Consider the following 21,990-nt stretch of genomic DNA (forward strand, 5'->3'; position numbering starts at 1 on the left):
GGAAGTCAAGGGGATGTCCATCAATTGGGGAATGGCTGAATAAATTATGGTATATGAATGTAATGGAGTACTATTGTGCCATAAGAAATGATGAACAAGAAGACTTCAGAGAGGCCTGGAAGGACTTATATGACCTGATGCTGAGTGAAAGGAGCAGAACCAGGAGAACTTTGTGCACAGCAACGACCACAGTGTGTGAGAGTTTTTTCTGGTAGACTTGGATTTTTGTAATAACGCAAAAACTTCTTATAAAAAAAAAAAAATCCCAAAGGTGGTTCTCAAGGCAAAATGCCTTCTACACTCAGAGAAAGAAATATGGAAGTCACTCACAAAATGTAGCAGATCATGTTTGTGTATGTGTATGTGTTTGTGTATCATGTTCTGATTTGTTATACGATTTCTTTCATTTATTTTAGTCTGACTACATAGCATGACTATAGTGAAAATATACTCAATAGGAAAGTATATGTAGAATCTATACAGAATTGTATGCAGTCGTGGGGAGGGAGGGGGGTAGTGGGGGGTAGGTGGGGGGGGATAAAATCTCAATTGTATGGCAGTGATTGTTAAACATTAAAAAATAAAAAAATAAAAAAAAATAAAATAAAATAAAATAAAAACTTCCTCCCAGAAAAAAAAAAAAAAAGAATTCAGGCCTTTGACTCCAAATCCAGCATTCTTTTCATGATACCATTCTGCTATCAAGACTATTGAAATTTTCCTCCCTGTGGCTCCCCACTGGTACTCATTCTCCTCAATGGCCCCAAGTCAATCTAAGTAGGCTCCCTCTTCTATATAACAACCTTTCTTGCTCCATCCTTCATTCTTTATCCACTATGCTGAAAATTCCTAGATCCTTCAAATGATCTTTGAAAATAGCAGAAAGCTGTATATATTTTAGAATGACTAATTATTCACAAGCAAATCAACTTTTACTTCATAAAACACATCTATCTGAATGGCATTACCTAATTCATGTTGGCAAAATATGTATTCTGTAATTGACATATTATTATCTAATATATAATTATATATATATATATATGTGAGCCCCCAACATAGATTTAATTCAAAGAAAAGCTAGGTACAGAAACATATATAACTTTTAAAAATTGTGACTAAAAGGTAATACTTCCAGAATCTATGATTTCATCTGTCTGGGTATTCATTCAACTGACGTTGAACACAACTTCTCTATCACTTAGGAGGCAGCTGCATGAAAAGCTGTGGCCAAAAGTAAAAATCACCTGGTGGCCAGCCCTCTGGTGATGAGCCTACTGTGCTTGGTGTGGCTGGTTCTTGGACAAAAGACACACAAATCCTCACTAGTTCTGTTCTCAAAGGTTTTCCAGCTTGGTAGGACCAGTCAGGACTTTGACTCCACTGGAACAGTCTTCAAGAACCCAAAGTCACTTCCATGCCATGATGATAAAGCACAAAAGAAGAAACCAGGTTTTGTCACTTAGAATCACTTGGGGGAAATGGAATTTGGACTATTTGAGTTCAACTGTACCCTGAAAAATTAATTTGAATATAAGTGAAAACTGAACCAAGTAAGTAATCACCTCACTATTGCTGAGTTTGATTGCACTTTTTACTTGAAACGAAAAGACCAGTAATGTCTTTACAAGTCTTTTTATAGGGAACAAAAAATTAACAGGCTTCTTCCATATGAAGTAGGAACCTTGTTGAGGGAAGACTTGTTGGGTTTATCCAATATGGTCCAACTTACCTATGAAAAATCCCTAAAACGTAGACTATTAGGACTGAAAGGAACCCTAAACCAGGACATGCAGTTCAACCTGTACTTGATTCAATGTATGTGACAAGTGGCTAAGCCTTTTCCTAAATACTTACAGTAATATGGAACTCCCTTTTCCTTCACTGATAGCCTATTCAAATGTCAGACAAATCTGAACTGCTAGGAAATTCTTTGTTATATTAGAAAAAAATATATATATCTCCCTGTAACTCCTACTACTGAGCCTAGCTCAGTTCTCTGGGAAAAAGACATTGTAACAGGCTAAAGATACGAAGAGGCTCAAAAAGGCTTAAATAAATTTAAGCATCATATGTCACTAAGTGCCAGGATCTTAGCCAGCACTAGAAAGGACCTCAAATGTTACTCAGTTGAACTCAGTCTTTGAGTACCTAAGGGGAACTATCCTTCTATGCTCTTTCAAAAAATTTACAATATAGTCCATCAGAAAATGAGACCAGAATGAACCAAAAATAGCATATCTTTCTTATGCTATATCTACTTTTGTGAATAGCTAAGAGTAGCTCTTCTCAATTTGAAAGTTCTTTTAAGATAATTCACTCCTGAAACACTCCCTCAAGGTGATGTGCATATTCTCTCATCTTCAAGGTGAAGAAATGGGAGTAGATTTTTTCTACAAATATCTGGAAAGAAGAATTAGGACTAAGGGGTTGAAATTTTAGGGAGGGAAATAAAACATAAAGGCCAATGTAAACAGGTACTTTCTAATAATTAGAGATAGCGCATTTACGGAAAACAACAGGCTGCATAAGTACTGAGCTCCCCCACACAGATATTGAGGAAGATGTCTAGAAGACTACATGGTAGGGATATTGTAGAAGGAATTTCATGATACCAGGATAAGAGTAGACTAGATAACTTCTCAGATCTCTTCATCATTCAGTAAGTATTTATTAATCACCTAAAATATGCAAGGCACTGAGAATACAAAGAAAAACAAAAAGTCTCAGCTGTCTATATAACACATACAAAGAAAATGAATACATATATGAAGTGGGAGTGGGAGTGGGAGCACTAAGACCTGGGGAGATCAAAAAAGGCTTAATGTAGAAAGTGGCATTTTGAGTTAAACTTTGGGGAGTTTTTCCCCCGTTAAAAACCTACTTTACCTCCTTTTCACTTCTTATCATTGGGGAAAAAAGAAAGAACAAAACTCTTATAACAAATACACACAGTCAAAACAAAACAAATTCCACACTGGCCACATTCAAAATATACATCTCAATCTATACAATGTGCCATTCTATCACCTCTTAATCAAAAAGTGGGCAGGACACTCCGTCATCAGGCCTCTGGAATTGTGGCTGGTCACTATGTTGATTGTCTGTCTTTATAATTATTATATAATTGTTCTCCTGGTTCTGTTGGGCAAAACCCAGAAGGAAGCTAGGTATCCTCAGGGGTGGAAGGAAGAACATCTCAGACTGCAGATGGGGGAGGGGGACATGAGAGAATGAGGGGATGCAGGGGGGTTCCCTGCACAAATGCAGAGTCAGGAGACAGAATGTCATGTACAGGGAATGGTAAGTACACCAGTATGGCCAGAATGTGCTATTTGGGTGGGACAAAAAGAAGAAATAAGTATGAAACACAGGGGGTGCCAGACTGTGAAGTGTTCTAAATGTCAAACAAAGGAGGCAACGCTCTCTCCTGTCCTACAAATGATAAAGAGCCACTGAAGCTTCTTCAACAAGGAAATAACATGGTCAGAACTAGAAAAAAAAAAATCACTTTTGCCTATATCTACTTTCATCATGTGTTTATTTTTTCCTTTTTGGAAAGAAGAAAGAAAAAACAAATGCTTGCTAGGTGTAAAAAAAGAAAAGAAACAAAAATCACTTTGGAGCTAAGTGGAAAATGGCCTAGACTGGGAGAGAGCTATCGATAGTAGGGAAATCAATTAAGAGGCTTGTGCAACAATCCAGGTGAGTAGAAGCTGATAAGGTCACCAAGTGAGAAAAAAGAAGAAGGCTCAGGACAGAGCCATAAATGTAAGTTATTAGCAATACCTAGGGCCACACAGATAATAAAAGTGATACGTGACATTTATATAATGTTTTAAGACCTATAAAGTGTTTCACATACATTACTTCCCTCACCACCCTGCGAGGTGGGCATTCTAAGTATCTTTATCTCCATATTATAAATAAGGGAACTGAGGCTAAAAGAGGTTAAAAGAATGTTCCATGGTTAAGTAAGAAGCACAGCTCAAATTCAACCCCAAATCTCTTGATTCTAAATCCACACTGCAATGCCACAAATTCAAAATCAGATGTCAATGATAACTTTCTTTGTGGATAGAATATGAAGTATCATTTATGTGAATGTACCTGATTAATTTCTTCTTGTGTTGATTTCAAAGATTTAATTATTGTTTCCAGCTGAACTTTCCCTGCTTGGATGCTCTGTTCTAGTTGGGTTTCTTCTTGTTGCAATCGGTTCAATTCTGTTTTGGCCCTATTCAGGTCATCCTCCTGTGACTTTAAATCCGATTCCTGAGACTGAATTTGAGTTTTCAATGATGAAATCTGAAATAAATTTCAATATAATCCTAAGATCTGAATGAAATTATTTTAAAGTATAATTTTTATGTTATTTAAACAAGAGTTGAAACCTAAGATGAAAATTAATCAGATTTTAAGCAATAAAATAAACATTTACAACTCTTTGCCTTTAAAATGAATTTTTACATAAAACATGTTCATCACAGCTTACTATTGTCCCATTCTGTCCTCTGTTCATTCACCTCTATATTTGTGGATATATTTTTCTCTTTATCTAGGTGTATTCATTGTGTATGCTGCTCTTTTGCTTTTGCTTTCTTTTTTGGTGTGTTTTTTTCCAAAGGGTAGGTCTCCCTATTTCACTCAGGCCAAAAGTACAGAGCAGATCAAAGCAGCTATCCCACTACTGATCAGCACAGACTTTTGATCTGTTCTGTTGTTGACTTAGGTTGATTCCCTTAAGAAATGTGGTAGCCCCCCTCTCTTGAGGGCTCACCATATTGATACTGAACTTAGTGTGGACAGCTAATCAATGTAGCTATATGTAGCTCAGAACTAACTCCTGAGCTCAAGAGATCCACTAGCCTCAGATGCCATAAAACAGGGACTACTATTGGCATGTACCACCTTATCTAGAAGAAAGCAAAACACTGGGCATCACGCTTTCCAAATTACTTTATATTTCTCAAATGTATCATTTTTAATGCCATCATAACATGAATACCCCTGAAATAATAATAAATCCACCATTCACATGATACTTTAAGGTCTAGAAGGCACTCTACATACATTTATTTATATATACACGTACATATATACAGACACCTCATTTGATCTGCCTTCTAGCCTGGTCAGGTAGATACTACTGACAATATCATTTGTATTTTAGAAATCAGGAAGCAAAAGCTCAAAGAAAGTAAGTGATTTATCCCTAGTCACACAGCAATTAAGTAGTAAATAGGATCTGAATAAAAAAGTGGAGATTCTTCACTTTTTTTTTGTATCATGGACCCCTTTAGGAGTGTGGTAAAACCTACGGACCCCCTTTTCAGGATAATGCTTTTAAATGCACGAAACAAAATACATAGGACTACAAAAGAAATCAATTTTAGTGAAATAGTTACCCATATATGTGTGTGCATCTGTGTATATATGTGCATGTATGTGTGGGTGTGTTTTTGTACGTGGATATATAGTTACTTGGATAGTTAGATAGATATTTAAGTCTAGCCCAATTTCAGAACCCTTGACTTAAATGATATATTCTCAACAATGGGATGGAATTATAGGTTCAAAGTGTATGATTATTTTTGTGTTATGTCCCTATTTTCTTACCTAAATTTTCTCTCTCTGGAGACCAGCAGAGAGCTCCTCATGTAACAGGAACTTAATAAATGCTTATCAAGCTGAACTGAATGCCAGGGTTACCAGAATACCACGCTACACTATACTCTAAAACAGACAACAAAATGTTACTATTTAAATAAAGTCCTGAGGGGGGAGGGAAGTTGGCAGAATTTTTTTTTAATTTGCTATATGTGTATGAAAACAAGCTACACTTCTCTCCCCAAATCTGGTTTATGTAAAATCTAAATTTAGATTTTGTTCTTTCAGCAAGGAAATTATAATGAAAGCAATAAAAACTTGCACAGTGATGATAAATATGAATAAAATATATTTATTTAAATGAAAATAACTGTGAAAAACTTTAAGAAAGGTACTTATAAAGTACTTGTATACAGAAATAAAAGATATTTTCAAGGACATATATGTCAGAAAAAAGATGTAGGTTGATCACGTTACAAGAATGAGAGACAAAAGACTGAAAGTCCTGAACTGGCATCCCTAAGATTAAAAACAAACAAACAAACAAACAAAAGGAACCTTCCAGCATTCTAGATGGATTTTCTATGAAGGATTTTTGGAAAAATGTGGAAAAGAATCCCACAGGATAAGATGATGCTGACTGGCTATGATCTGTACTGGTGGAGGCATACCTACCCCAATAGGATGAAAGCAGCATCTGAAGATTCAAGTCTTATCAATTACTTTTGGTATGTAACTTTTTCCTTCTCAAAAAGATCTTGTTTTAGGGGTGTACTCCATATAACTAAGGATAGGATGGCTTAACTAGTCCAATACAAACAGGGAGACATAAATCTTGCAAAGACAAACCAGCACTCACCATCTGTGTTTCCTCTTGGCATTTCTGCCTTACATCACTCAGCATATCTTTAAGTTTAGCTTTCTGCTGGTCCATTTCATCGAGGCGATCTTGAGCATCTTGTTTCTGGGCTTCTAATTCTTGTAAATTACTTGTTTCTCTGTCTAAGTCATTCTGCAACTCCTAAGGAAAACACCATAAATTGAGCTGCTATAGAGTGAGCAAGTTTGAATGGCTTCCATGTTCACCTACACAGGAGTATCTTCCTAACTGGCTCTGGGATCTCGGCACATCCTCCTGGGGAAGAAGCTTGGTACAAAGCAAAAGCAGAAATCTTACAGCAAAGGATCTAATGGAAGCAAAATTGGATGCTAGCCTCCAAAAATTAGCATAATAACCTTTAGGAAAACAATAGATTGGGTAGTATTTTGTGAAATTTATAAATTCCTTAGTCAACCAAATGATCCACATTAAGGTAGGCCTCAAGGCCATATGTGGCCCTCTAGGTTCTCAAGTGTGGGCCCACTGACTGAATCCAAACTTCATAGAACAAATCCCCTTAATAAAAGAATTTGTTCTGTAAAACTTGGACTCAGTCAAAAGGCCACATCTGAGGGCCACATGTGGCCTTGAAGCCACAGGTTCCCCAACTCCTGATACATGTATGTTGCACATTTGGTCCATTATCCAGAAGGTTTGTTTGTTTTTTTTAATTTTGGTTTATCCCTGAGCCATGGATGAGGAAAATACAAAATCCAGAAAATCATTTCTCCTCCACTGACCTACTTCCAAAGCTCTGAAAATTTAAAAACAAAGAGCAGTTGAAAGACTATATTCATTAGTTAATCAGCTAGTAAGTATCTGAAGAAACAGTTTCTTCCCCCTATCTCTCTTTCCCATTTTTACTTTGTCAGTTAGCAACATGTAAAATACTTAACAAAATTTAAAGCTATACAAATGTCAGGTTATAATTATAATGTTGATGACACTGTCTTTCATTCAACTCTCCCTTAGACATTCAACAACCATTTATTAAGCACTTACTACATACATGCTAAGCACTGGGGATATGAAAAAGGCAAAAAGAACCTCTGCTCATAGTTTACAGAAGAGAGAATATATGAACAATCAGGTGTACAAAAAACTGAGAAAGAGTAGACAGAAGTTAGTCTCAGAGGAAGGTACCACCATTAGGAGAACTTAGGAGGCAGGGCTAAGACAGTAGAGTATCGGGAGACAGGTGCACTGAGTTCCTCCACAAAAACTCCTCCAAACAGATCTTTAAAACATCTACAAGCAAAGCCTCAGAGAAAAATACAGCTTGGGTACTAATTCAACTAGAATTTCTAAAAGACATAAAGCAAGAATTTTGTTGTGTTCTTTTTAAAAATCTTTTTGAAAAGAATTAAAACCTTTTTTTTGTTAATGAAATGAGAATACTAGAGGAAAAACTTGGAAAACAAATGAGAGTTATGCAAGCAATACTTGGAAAGGATTAATAAACCATTAGATTTAGTTGTACAAGAGGTACAAAACCTTGTCTAAGTCACCAACTCCCTAAATCAGAATGTACCAAATAAAAGCCAATGCCTCCATGAAACAACAAGAAATATTAAAACAAAGTCAGAAGACTGAAAAAATAGAAGAAAATGTAAGATATTCTCATAGCTTACCTAGAAAACAGATCCAAGGAGAAAAAAATTTAAGAATCATTGGACTTTCTGAATGTCACGACCAAAAACACCCTAGACATTTTATTTCAAGAAATCTTAAATAAAAAGGCTCCACCAGTCACCTCCTGAAAGAGAATCCAAAATGAAAACTCCCAGGGATGTCATAAGCAAAATCCAGAGCTTTCAGGTCAACGTACTTTACTGCATGCAGCCAGCTTGCAGTCAGTTTGAAAGTTTAAAAGAATTCAAATAACCAAGGAGCCATAGTCAGAATTAGATATGATTTAATAGCTCCCATTAAAAAGGAGGACAGCTAGGTGGCTCAGTGGAGAGAGTGCTAGGCCTGGAGTCAGGAAGACCTGAGTTCAAATTTAGTCTGAGACACTTACTAGCTATGTGACCCTGTTACTCTCTGTTTGCCTTAATCTATGGGAGAAGGAAATGACAAACCACCCTAGTATCTTTGCCTAGAAAACCTAATGGACATTATGGTCCATGAGGTCACAGAGTCAGAAACAAATGAACAATAAATGACTATAAAGGAGTGGAGAGCTTGGCAAACAGTGAAATGGCTAAATGGAATGTGAGGTTTACATAAAGTACTGTAAGAAATTTGAGCACGTAGAGATCACTCTCAGCGGGAGTGACTGGGAAAGGCTGTTTGGAAGAGATAACACCTGAACTGGGCCTTTAAGGAAGATATGAATTTAAAGATGTGGAGAAAATATATGCTACACACGGGGGACAACACTGTTTGAGAAGAGAAAGTATACAACAGTCTCTACCCATCAGGAGATTAGAACTATAGAGAGGATACGATATATTTGTAGATACATAAATATAAGATCTATACAAAATAATTACAAAATTGTTTCACTGATTATGGCAAAGGTATTGTGCTGCACACTAGGGAGAAGTGGGGTCCTCAGAAGTACTGGGGTACTCAGGACAGGCCTCTTTCAGAAGGTAACACATGAAACAAGCCTGAAGGAGGCCAAGAGATTTACATTTCATTCTGTGGGCAGTAAGAGATCTTTTTGACAGCGTCCTGGACAGATCTGTACATTAGGAAAGTGGTCTTCACACTATGCATTAGCCTGAAAATTCATCCAATATGCATTAAGAAGAGGGTCAAGAGTAAAGGAAGTAGAGGCATGTATTATTATAGACAGCCTTCTCAAGGAGTTTAGCCACAAAAGGGAGGAGACAAATAGAACAACAGCAAGCAGGGATGCCTGAATGAAATAAGGCTTTTTGATGGTGGGAAAAACTCGGGAGGATCTGTAGGTATCCAACAAACAGCTCGGAGACAGAGAGATTGAAAATTAGTGAGAAAACAGGAATGAGAGATGAAGCAATCTGCTAGTATCTACTATACCCATCATGAGCAAGTATATTTTCCTATACAATCTAATAAAACATTGTAAAAACATTCCAAGACATGAATATACCTATATATGCAACAGTCACTGCCTCACTAAGAAATTTAAGAGGTAAGGTAAGCTAACAAACTATCACCACATAAACTTCAGAGAATTACTAAAGAAGTCAGTGAAGACATTAAAAGAGAACGCATATTGCCAATTAAAGAAAACAATAAGGAAACATGGAAAGAAACTGGGGAGGTGGCGGGTGAGGTGGGGAAGGAAAGAAGTGAAATATATCAGAAATACCAGAATTTTTAAATTAGCAACTAAAATAAATCAAAAGGAATTAGTGCAGTAGAAAGAGTAAAACAAATAATTAAACATCAACAAAAAACTTTACTATGGAAACATGAAAAGTAAGAAATCAGAGGAAAGAGAGAATACCCAGAGTTAAGAGAATGCAGAAAATTTCTGGTCAACTCTATGGTTTCAATGAGACCAACACAATAAAAATACAAATGCAATCAAATGAGAAACAGTTAATGTACTTTTAATATAATGATCAACAGAATAGTTAACTTCTCCAAGCACTTCTTACACTGTGGGTCATCACCCCATACAAGATTGCAACCTTGCGACCCACAGTGTAAGAAGTGCTGCAGGGATCACAAGTGGAAAAAGTTTAAGAAGTCCCACTCTAGACAAATTCTAGCTTCTCTGCAATACTAGAAAGAGACAGAGTAGAAAAAAATCCATAATTATTGGCTCAGATGTTTTACAGAGGTTTGTGAATGACTAGGAAAGTATTTCACTAACTTCTCAGACTTAAGTCTGAACCCACCTTTATTAACAGAAAGTCTCACATATCTTCTACCCAAAGATGAAAATAGCACTTATCCCTCCAAATACACATGTACATGTCTGTGTACTTTAACAAGCATTTATAGCTTGTATCACTAAAAAAAAAAAAAAAAAAAAATCAATAAACTCATAAAACACTGAGCAAGTAAAAACAATATGCCAAAAAGTCCTTGAATTGTAAAGAACAAGTTATAAACAAAGCAAAAATCACTGAAAAAGCTTCCTGAAGGCACATGTATATATAAATTGCTTTAGCTAATTATCACAAAGCATTTGACTCTTTTATGTGCCCACAATTCATTCACATACTGTAAATTTATAAAAGACACACAAAAAAAAGTTGGTTGTTTTATGCCCAAACAGAAAATTTTTCTACTTATATGATCAACATAAGGAGAAAAATTAATGATCATAGTAAAAACAAAAATATTCAAAACCACATGATTATCTCAGTAGGTACAGAAAAAGCCTTCAACAAACTACAAAACTCATTTGTACTTAAAAACCTGAAAAATTCTGAAACTAAAAGGACATTTCCTTAATGTAATAAAAATAATTACCCACCTAAAACCACAAGCTCACATCATATGTGATGGGAAAACATGAAAAGCTTTCCTCACAAATACAAGAATTAACAATGCTGCCCCCTTCCCTGCTTTCATTTGACACGGCTCTAGAAATGCTACCAATTGTGTAACTGAAAGAAATTCGAGGGTAATGATAGCTGAAGAGGAGAAAAATTTCCCCTTTTAGCTAATGACATGACAGTTTACCTAGAAAATCCAAAGGAATCAATAAAATAATTATAACTTTATAAAATAGTGGGACATAAAATAACCCCACAAAAATCTACAGCATTTGTATATGGCAATAATAAAAAATCCAGGAGGAAATAACAGAAATAATCCATTCAAAATAACTACAAAATGCACCAACTATCAGAGAGCCACATATGGCTCTTGGCCAAAGCACATTTAATACCTATATAAATGCAATTACATAATGCTCCTAAAAGAAAGTTTTTAAAAAACCACCTAAATAATTGAAGCAATATCCAGTGCTCATGACTGGGTTAACATATAAAAAATTACATTGCAATATTGCCAGAATTAATTCATAGACTTAGTAGGACACAGCGTAACTTCCAAAAGGCTTTACAGAGCTAGCAAAACAATAATATTCATTTGAAGAATCAAAATATCTAGACTATCAAGGGAAGCAATGGAAAAAAAGTAGAAATGAAAGAGGGATAGTGTTCTAGACTTTATATTATTAATATATCATTATCAATATATATTATTATTATCAAATTTATTTGGTACTGGTTAAAAAAATAGAAAAGTAGATCGAAGGAACAAGTTAGATATACAGAGATGGCTAGGTAGCACAGCAGATGGAGCGCTGGGCCTAGAGTCAGAAAACTGGAGCTCAAATGTAGCCTCCAATATTAGCTATGTGACCCTGAGCAAGTCTCTTAACCTCAATTTGCCTCAGATTCTTCAACTGTAAAATGGGGACAATAATAGCATGTACCTCTTAAGGTGGTTGTGAGAATCAAACAGGATATTTTCAACAATAAAAAAGTGCCTAGCACAGTGCTTGCCACATAGTGAGCACTACATATAAATGCTTCTTCCTTTCTCCCTTTACTTTCCCCTGAGATAAGAAAGAATCAGAAATAAGTGAATACAATAACCAGGTTATGATAATCCCACCCCAAATATATAATACCTAACAAGGTATTTTATTTTATAAAAACTGCTGTGAAAACTAGTATCTGGAAGAAACTGGAATTAAACTAACATCCTACACCATATGTTACAATTGAAAATATATCTATATCTATATCTATATCTATCTATCTATCTATCTATCTATCTATCTATCTATATATATATATATATGGGTGTTTTGTGTGTGTGTGTGTGTGTCTGTGTGTGTGTGTGTGTCTGTGTGTCTGTGAGAAATGTTACCTGAATATTAAAAGGTCATTCTAAAAAAAAGATTCAAAGATGCCTTTCATAACTAAGGCTAGGGGGTAAATTTTTAACGGGATATAGATAAGAATCAGGGATGAGGAACTTGCAACATGAGGTCACATGTGGTCCTTCCGACTGAATCCAAATTTTACAGAATGTTCCACCTCTGGAGAAGATTATGTAAGATAAAGCAGATAATTTCAGTTACACGAAACTGAAAAGTTTTTCATGAACAAAATTAATGCAACTAGGCTACTCAGAGAAGCAGTTGATTAGAAATCTTTGTATCAATTATCTGTAATAAAGATCTGAAAGTCAAAAATATAAGCAAATAGCAGAAATAAGCCATTTCCCAACAGATAAGAGATAAAGGATGTAAACAAATAGTTCTCAAATGCAAATTAACTCTGACGTCTCATCTCAGACTTGGCAAACTGGCAAAGATGATGACAACATAGGGAAGTGGGAGATGCTGGAGAGGTTGTAGACAGACATAATAACAGACTATTGGTGAGGCTGTGAACTGACTAAAATGTACATATCCCTTGACCCTGAGATTCCATGGCTAGGCTTTTACTTCAGGAGGGTCCCACGTAAATCAAAATATTTATAGAATCACTTTGTGGAACAGCAAAGAACTAAAAACAAAGCTAATCAGTTGGGGAGTGGCTAAACAAGTTGTAGTACATCAATATAATAGAATATTATTTTGATAAATGAAATGACGAACATGATGGATACAAAGAAGGGAATAGTTTCTATGAAGTGAAGCAAAGTGAAGTAAACAGAACCAAGAAATGAACATACATAATGACAACAGCGTAAATGAAAAAAATAACAACAGAACAGTAACAATAAAACAACTACAAAAACAATGAAATTGAACGCTTATGAATTTCAAAGACCAAACTTGGCCTCAAAGGAAAAAAAAATGCCATCTGGACTCTCTTTAAGTGTAAGGTTTTTAATGTATACCAAGGATATAAAGAGAGAATAGGTTTTGAGCTTGAATCCAGAGGTCATACTCCAGAGGTCAATAGACAAAGGTGGTACCTACAAATACCTTGATCAACTCCAAGAAAAATACATTGAGTATAAAGATATCAAAGAGAAGCCTATGGCAAACATATCAAAAGAATTACTGGCATTCTGAAATCAAAGCTGAATGGGAAGAACACATTTAAAGCAAGTAACACCAATACAATATCAGTCTTAAAGGGCACCTTCAAAACTATAAAAATGAAATCAAAACAAAACTGAAAAGTATCCTTACAAAGACTCATATGATCAAAATACTGTACCTGTTACATTAAAGAACCCTTCTTAACCAAAAAGAAGGAAGAGGATTAATGATTAAATGATAAACAGGTCAAAAACCTTCAGAAATACTTGTGGATCCAGATAATATTTGACAATGAGAACTGGTTTAGGGAGGAATGTGAAAGACAGCAATGAGAACAATGGCCTGCCTGGAAAGAAACTTCATGTTAGGGAGTACAAGGAGACTAGATTAAAAAAAAAACAACAACATTATAGGATGCGCAATAGCATAATGAATATTTTAAAAGCATAAATCCTGAAGCCATGATTAAATTAAGGCTGGAAGAAGGAAAGCAATTTAAGAGTCTAAAGTACTGGTGGTTTTCAAAGATTTGAAGGTCTGTTATATAGAAGAGGAATTCAAAGTCTTAGAAAGAAAAGAACTTAAAGGTTACAGTCTTACACTGGGGATGAAGCAAAATGGATTTGATTTGTATACATGAATTGATGGTGGAACATTAACTATAAACTGTCCATTTAAGTGACTACAGTGTACAACGCCCCAGCCCACCATCCACTGACCAGATCACACAGCGTTCTGGAGGACCCAATATAACAGGCTTAACAGGGCACCATTCTCCCCACCATTTCTTATGATGCCCCTTCTCAAAGCCCCTCCTTGACTAGAAACTAATAACCTTTCCCCATTTACATTCTCTTGGGAGGAAACCCAGAGCTCCCACTTCACATCAACAAATCCCTATTTCCCAATAGTCATGGGTCAAGACCCTCAAGCAGCCCATCCATACCCCATCTCTGACACAAAAATGGCTTTCTGTTCTAGGCCAGTGATGTCAAACTCAACCCTAACCCTTTGATCTAGCAATATCACTACTGGGTCTATATCCCAAAGAGATCATAAAAAAGGGAAAAGGACTTACAAGTACAAAAATATTTATAGCAACTCTTTTCGTGGTGGCAATGAACTGGAAATTGAGGGGGTGCCCATCAATTAGGGAATGGCTGAACAAATTCTGGTATATGGATGTAATGGAATACTACTGTTCCATAAGAAATGATGAGCAGGCAGATTTCAAAAATACCTGGAAAGACTTACATGAACTGATGCTGAGTGAAGTGAGCAGAAACAGAATAGTATACACAGTAACAGCAAAACTGTGCAACGACCAGCTATAACTGACTTAGCTCTTCTCAGCAATACAATGATTCAAGACAATTCCAAAAGATTTAAGATGGAAAATGCTATCCATAACCAGAGAAAGAATTATGAAGTTTGAATGTAGATGGAAGCGTACTATTTTCACTTTTTTTGTTTTTCATGGTTTTTCCCTTTTGTTGGTTTCTTCTTTCACAATATGACTAATGTGGAAATACGTTTAACATGATTAGACATGTATAATCTCTATCAGACTGCTTGCCATGTAGCGGGGAGAAAAATTTGGAACTCTAAATCTTATAAAAAATGAATGATGAAAACTATCTTTACATATAATTGGAAAAAATAAAATACTATTTACTAAAAGAAAAAAAATGGATCTGTTGGCCATTTAGTAACTTAGAAAACCACAATTAACATTATCAATGTTGTACTGTATTTTTATTTATTATATTAAACATTTTCCAATTACATTTTTAATTTTTACAGGTGTCAAGTCAGTGAGTTTCACATCACTCTTCTGGACCAGGTAAAGGAAGTTTCTTCAGCTAAACATTTATTATACAAATGAAATCAGGTTCAGTCTTGATTCGCTATCCCATGGGTTCAGAGGATCAAATCCTCTCATTATATAGATGGTATACTATAGCCATATAAGCCCTGGGAATACAAAAAGAGGCAAAAGATGGTCCTTGCCCTCAAGGAGCTCACAACCTAATGGGGAGGCAACAAATATAGACAAAGGAAGCTAGATGTGGGATATACTCTTGTTGTCTGCTCTTCATTTTTGAAGTGTTCCAATGTTATCACAGGGTGATACCTTGACTCAAGTGTGAAGTGAAGTGAGGCAGAGTTGCACAAAGTTGTCAGCCTCAGTCTCTTTCTTTGTGTGTGGCTAAAGTGGGAGGATCATCTCGAAGTATGAGTGCAGGAGTGAGGTGTTGGGGAGAGAGAAAAATTTTGAGTCAAGTACTAGACTGACTGAGAAAGGAAAGGGAGTGACCTGGGGTCAGACAATAACTAACAGGATTCTGACTGGGTGGTAGACAGGAATAGCACAAACCTCAAAGAAGAGGTTACTGAGTAGGGCAGATAGGAGAATAACTGAGAGGCAGCAATGAGGAACAAGGAGTATTCCAATACAGCATACCAACTAACTCCTAATCAATCAACAAACAAGTATGTATTAAGTCCCTACTATGTGCTAGGCCCTCGGCTAGGTAGGCAGTGAGCACACAAAGACAAAGTGAAACAGTCCCTGCCCTAATGGTGGAAGCCTGTAGGCATATTATACATAGTTGTATGTGGAAAACAGTCAGTTAACAATTATTTATTAAGAGCCTATTATGTGCCAAGCACTGTGCAAAGGGGCAAAAGGTAGCACCTTCCCTCACAGAGCTCAGATACCACAATCCTGTGGGGGAAGGCACTAGCAGCTGGGGCCCACCCAGGAAAGGCTTCTGGAAAACACGACTTCCTTTTAGATTTCAGGGAAAAAATGAAAAAGCAAATGGAGACAGATCTTAAGTGAAGAATGGAATAAACGGGGGCTATCACACCAAAAGGCCTTGATGTTTTCTGTGGAGATGAGGTCATTCAAGTATGTGGGAAAGGCAGCATCAGCAGACATGATGAAAGATAAGAGAAAATAAGCCAAGCAGCTGAGGCAAGCTGAGCAGAAGAACAACAGAAAAAGCTAGTCTTGCTATTTTGGACCTATAGGACCCTGGGCAAGTCGCTTAATCTGCCTTGGCTTACATCACTTTCTTTATCTGCTACATGAAGGATAAGACTAGAGAGTGCCTAAAATCCCTTGTAGCTCAAAGCCTAGAATCCTGTATCAGGCCCTTTGATAACCATCTTTGTAGTACATCAGCTACACTCAAACACAGGGCTTTCTCCAGCAGCAGCAGTAGAGAAAGTGGGCATGGGAGTGAGGCACAGATAGGAAACAGGTGGGTAGGCTTGGCAGAAGGTGAGACAGGCCAAGGAGTGCAATAACATTGAAGACTCAAGTCCTGAATAATTACTGTGGGGCCTAATGATGGACAAAGAACCCAGGACAGATGGAATGAGAACTCAAAGTCAGAATGAAACTGTTAGAAATGAGTGTCAGTAGAGGTAGAAGACACACTCTGTGGATATGGAAGAAGGGCACCAGTGAGTAAGGACTATGTTAGCAGGCAAAGAGACAACTAAACTCATGACTGGAGGCAAAGCAGGGCTCGGTAGTTCAGTAGTGACTACATCAGAACAAGTCTATTTCTGCTTGCTGCATATACAAAACACATTATTAGCTTTATTAGATAAACTTAATACAAAAAAACTTCTTTGTAAGTTTAGCAGTGGCAAACGAAGCTCTTACCTGCACTTCACTAGTTTTCTGTCTAATGGCTTCTTCCTTTTCTCGAATGTCTTGTTCCAAGGAATACTTCTCTCTGAGTGAAAAACATATATACAAAATCAGTAAAGCAATAAATGTTGACTGAGATTGGGACTCTTTCCTCATCCTCTTGGTTTACCCATATCCTACCCATCCTACAAAATCCAACTCAAATTCTACCTCTTCCATGAAATCTTCCTTGACAACCCTGGCCTATACCAACAGCACTGGCCCACTACTCCTTTCACTAATTTTTTTATACTTATTATTTGTACTGAAAAATTCACTAGTAAAATAGCTCTGGATTGACCAGATCAGAGAGATCTTAGGTGGCACAGTAAAGAGAGGACAGGATTTGGCTTCAAGAAAACCATCTCAGACACCAGCTGTGTGACCCTGGGCAAATCTCTTAAATTCTCTGTGCCTCAGTTTCCCACTCCATAAAATGGGGGTAATAATAGCACCTACCTCACAGCATTGCTATGAAGATCAAATGAATTAAATATGTAAAGCACTTTGCAAACCTTAAAGTGCTATAAAAATGTTTATTATTATTATCATTACCACCACCATAATCATCATCATCTTTATCATCATTAAAAATAATCTGAGCCCCAGAGAGATGAAGTTGAGGGGAAGGTAGTGAGTTCAAAAGAAGGCTACAAGCTGAAGGAAAAGAAGAAATTGTGGCTATTGTTTACAGAGTTGTGGAATGGTGAAGAATACCAGAGATTAAATTCAGAGAGAAGAAATTCAAACTGGAAAAGATGAAGGAAAAGACTGGAAGAGAGAGACTCAAGAAGGATTAAAGCAGAAGGACCTAAAAAGAAAGAAGAGAGGAAAATTTAAGCTTAGAGAGAAACCGAACACTGAGGACTCAAGGAAATGAAGATAGTAAGGCAAAGTAAGTAAGAAAAGGTGGCAGAAACAATAGAGAAGGGAAAAGAAACTGGGTGTAGCTGTCAGGGATTAATAGATGTTCCAAAGGTGAAGAGAGAGAGACAAATGTAGGACTGAAGACACCCACAAGCAAGAAAAATAAAGACTAAAGATGTCATGTTCAATAAATGTGGACAGCAGGAAGAATTTTGCAGTTAACTGCAATAAGTATATGATTTCTGTATTTTTGCCCCAGCAAAGTGGATGCTATCTATGTCCAAAGTGCAGTCTGGCCTCCACCTAGAAGAAAAGGTAAAGGAGATGGAAGAATGCTTCTCCTCTCTCCAAGGCATCATGGAAGATAAAGTGTTCCTTTGAAAAGAAAAGAAAAGAAAAGTAGAGAGGGCTTACATATGAAAATAAAGGAAAAAAGATCTAAAAAGGAAGAGAATCCTAACCTGTGTCAGGAGATAGGAGGGTGGAAAAATGTTAACACAGACAAGAAAGAAAAAAAGGAAGATCTTTGAACAGTTGGAGCTAAGAAAAAAAGGTAAGGCTTTTCCTGAAAAGGAAGAAGCCAGCTATTCTATGGAAGACGCAGCCACGTATCATTCAAAAAATCATGACTTGACTCCAAAGGGGTTGGCAGGTGGGAGGCCCCCTTTTAAGGTGACTGGGAAAAAGAAGAGGATCAAAAGATTGGATGGGATAATTGACAATGGAGAGAACGCAGACAGAGCTGCCCAATTCTTTGCATTTACTTATAAGGAGAATGATCAGACTAGAAAGAACAGAACAAAAATGGCAGTTAATACCAAAGACATTAAAGGAAAGAGTAAAAGAGCTCGTCACTGACGAGCTCCAGTCATGTGGACCAAATGAATGACATGCCTGAATACTGAAAGAACTGACAGATGAATTACTGAGCCCCTGTCAATGACATCTGAAAAATCATGGAGAATGGAAGGGGTACTGTAAGACTGGAGAAAGGTAAATAGTACCAATTTCCCAAAAAATGGAGAAGAACAGTCTGCAAACTAAAGAAGTTAGACTAAGTTTAACTTCAATTCTTGACAAAAATTCTAGAATGTGTTATTAAAAAAAACAGTTAGTGAAGATCTGAAAAAGAAGCAAGGATCATAACAAGACAGAGTGATTTCATCAAGAACAGGTCAACCCAGACTAATTTTATTTTCCTTTTTTGATATGATGACTAAATTGGTAAATCAAGGAAGTGCTGAAAATAATTTTCATATAATTTAGCAAAACACTGAATAAAAATCATATGAATTAACATATGTAAAGTGCTTTGCAAACCTTAAAGCACTAGATAAATACCATTGTTGTTATTATTATCTCCTGATATTCTTTTAGAAAAGAGAGCTTGAAAAGCAATGACCACACAACGAGGAAGACTGGGAACTGCCTGAATGTGACAGACACAAAAGAGTGGCATGAAGCAGGAGAAAGAGTGCCAGGTATAGAGCCAGGTTTAGGCTTTCTCAGCTCTGTCACATACCACCTGTGTGACTCTGTGGAAGTCACTTCAATTTTCTAGGTCTTAGGGTTATTATCTGTAAAATAACAAGGAAAGACCACATGACATCCCAAGATGTCCCTTCCACCATCTCTCAATCGGTCTGCCTTATGCATATGCACCTGGTCCTAGGCTTTTAAACAATTTTATCACTGATTCAGAGAACTGAAGACAGGTGTATCAAATATGAAGATGACCCAAGGCTAGGAGAGACAGCTAACACACCTGATGACAGTCAGAATGCAAAAAAAATCGACAGGCTTTTAATACACTGGGCCAATTCAAATAAGATAAAATTTAACAGGAATAAATGTAAAATCTTATACTTGAATTCAAAAGATCAATTTCCAAAGTACAAGATTGGGGAGTCACAGATAGACAACAATTTGTCTAAGAAAATTTTTATAAAACTATGTATGAAAATAGAAATTTGGTGTCTATACTATGTCCAAATAAGTCACTCAACAAGTATTTATAAAGGGCCTACTACATGTCCATAGTAACCCATATTTAAAGATATAAAAGATGAAAAGCTTAGTGTAAGTCAACAGTGTGATATGGCAGCCAAAAGTATTAATGTACGAGGTGATGGTCCTACTAAGCTCTCCCCTAGCTACTCCACATCTGGACTACTGTGTTCAGTTCTAAGAGTTACATTTTAGGAAGGACACTGATAAGCTAGAGATTATACAGCTTTAAGTTAATGGCATTTAACAGAAACAGAGATGTTTTGCTTGGAGGAAAGAACATTTAAAGTTGTATTTGAAGGGTTGTCAAGGATAAGTAAAATTACCTGTTCTGCTTAGCCTGAGCGGGTAAAGAGAAGAAAGAGCAATGGTAAAAAGGAGCAAAAAAAAAAAAAAACTTCCAATACTGCAGCCATCCCAAATTGAAGAATGGGCTTGCTTCTGGAAGAATGGCTTCCCCTTTACTTGAGGACTTTAAACAGAGGCTTGTGTCATGACAGATATGTTGTAAGAGTGAATCATTCTGGGGGCAGCCAGATAGCACAGTGAATAGAGCATCAGTGCTAGAATCAAGAGGACCAGAGTGCAAATCCAACCTGAGACACACAGTAGCTGAGTGACCCTGGGCAAGTTACCCAACCTCAATTGCCTCCTCCCACAAAAAAAAGTGAATTATTTTTAAAATAAGAATTAGAAGATTAATCAAATTCTAAGAGCCCTTATACCTGTGAAATAACATGATTCTGTAAAGAGGCTTCACCCACAATCACACAGCTAGTACAGACTCATGAGCAAATATAACATGCCTCAGGAAGAAAGTGAACCAAAGTGAGGGCTGTCAAATGTTCTAGAAAGAAAGATGTCATTTTAAAAAATCCATTAAATGAGTCAATTTAACTAAACAGAACTCATGTTAATTTTTTTCCAACACATTTTTTTCCAAGTCACACAGATTTGTAACATCAAGGTCATCCTCAACTCCTCACTATTCCTCCCCCAACATGTGCAAACAGAAACTTAGTTCTCTCTCTATCAATATTCACATACATCCCCTTCTCTCCACCACAATCACCAGCCAAGCTTAGGTCCTCATCGCCTCTCCACCAGACTAATGCCACAGCCTCATCACTGATCTCCCTGCCTCAGGTTTCTCCCTACTCCTATCCATCCTCCACAAACCTATAAAAGTGACTTTCCTTAAGTGCAGGTCTAACCACAACACCTCCCTACTCAGTAAACTCCAGGGGCTTCTTATTACCACTAAGATAAAGTATAAACTCTTCTGTCTGGTATCAAAAGCTCTTCATAGTTCTGACCCCAACCTAGCTTTCTTACTCATTATTCTAGAATCCAGTCATAGAAGCCTACTGGCTATTCTCCATATACAATTCTCTAGCTCCTGTCTCGATACCTTTGCACTAGCTATCCCCCATGTCTCTAAGACATTCTCTCCCCCTCTCTCTCTGCCTCTTTATATCGTGGCACCACCTTCTACATGAAGCCTTTTCTGATTCCCTCCTACCCCAGCTCCTACTGCCTTTTATACTTGTATGCATATATTTGTCTCTGCTGACAGAATGTAAGCTCCTTAAAATCAAGGGCTTTCACTTTTGTCTTTGAATCTCTACTGGCACAGAGTAAGTGGGTCACAGGTCACACATAGCTATAAATACTTGCTGAGTAATTCATTTGGACATAATAGAAACACCAATTTTCCATTTTTACATATAGTTTTTCCTTGATACTTCCAAGGAGTTACTATATACTTTGTATAACTTTTAGAGACATTTTAGTGGAGAAAATGCTAAAAGCAATTTATGACATACCTTTGTAGCTGAGCAATCTCCTGACTGATATCATCAAGTTCTTTTACTCCTGTGAATTCCCCTGATCCAAGAGTACTTGAACTATCCTAGAAGAAAATCCAAACATGCAATAATAAGGTAATTATTTCTTAAT

General features: G+C 36.7%; 1 protein-coding gene across 7 annotated transcripts in view; it reads right to left on the reverse strand.

Moving 5' to 3' along the window:
• The window catches only part of EPS15L1 (epidermal growth factor receptor pathway substrate 15 like 1), a 120,042-nt gene that overhangs the window by 60,105 nt on the left and 37,947 nt on the right, over window positions 1-21,990 (reverse strand). For all 7 annotated transcript variants that reach the window (XM_072601279.1, XM_072601278.1, XM_072601280.1 and 4 more), the window contains 4 exons: window positions 21,858-21,943; window positions 17,131-17,203; window positions 6,470-6,631; window positions 4,111-4,308 (listed from right to left, as the gene is read on the reverse strand). In XM_072601279.1, the coding sequence (XP_072457380.1) occupies window positions 4,111-4,308; window positions 6,470-6,631; window positions 17,131-17,203; window positions 21,858-21,943 (519 nt within the window). The remainder of the gene's footprint in view (window positions 1-4,110; window positions 4,309-6,469; window positions 6,632-17,130; window positions 17,204-21,857; window positions 21,944-21,990) is intronic.

This window comes from Notamacropus eugenii, chromosome 4 (genome assembly GCF_028372415.1).
Source record: "Notamacropus eugenii isolate mMacEug1 chromosome 4, mMacEug1.pri_v2, whole genome shotgun sequence".
Classification (NCBI taxonomy): Eukaryota; Metazoa; Chordata; class Mammalia; order Diprotodontia; family Macropodidae; genus Notamacropus; species Notamacropus eugenii.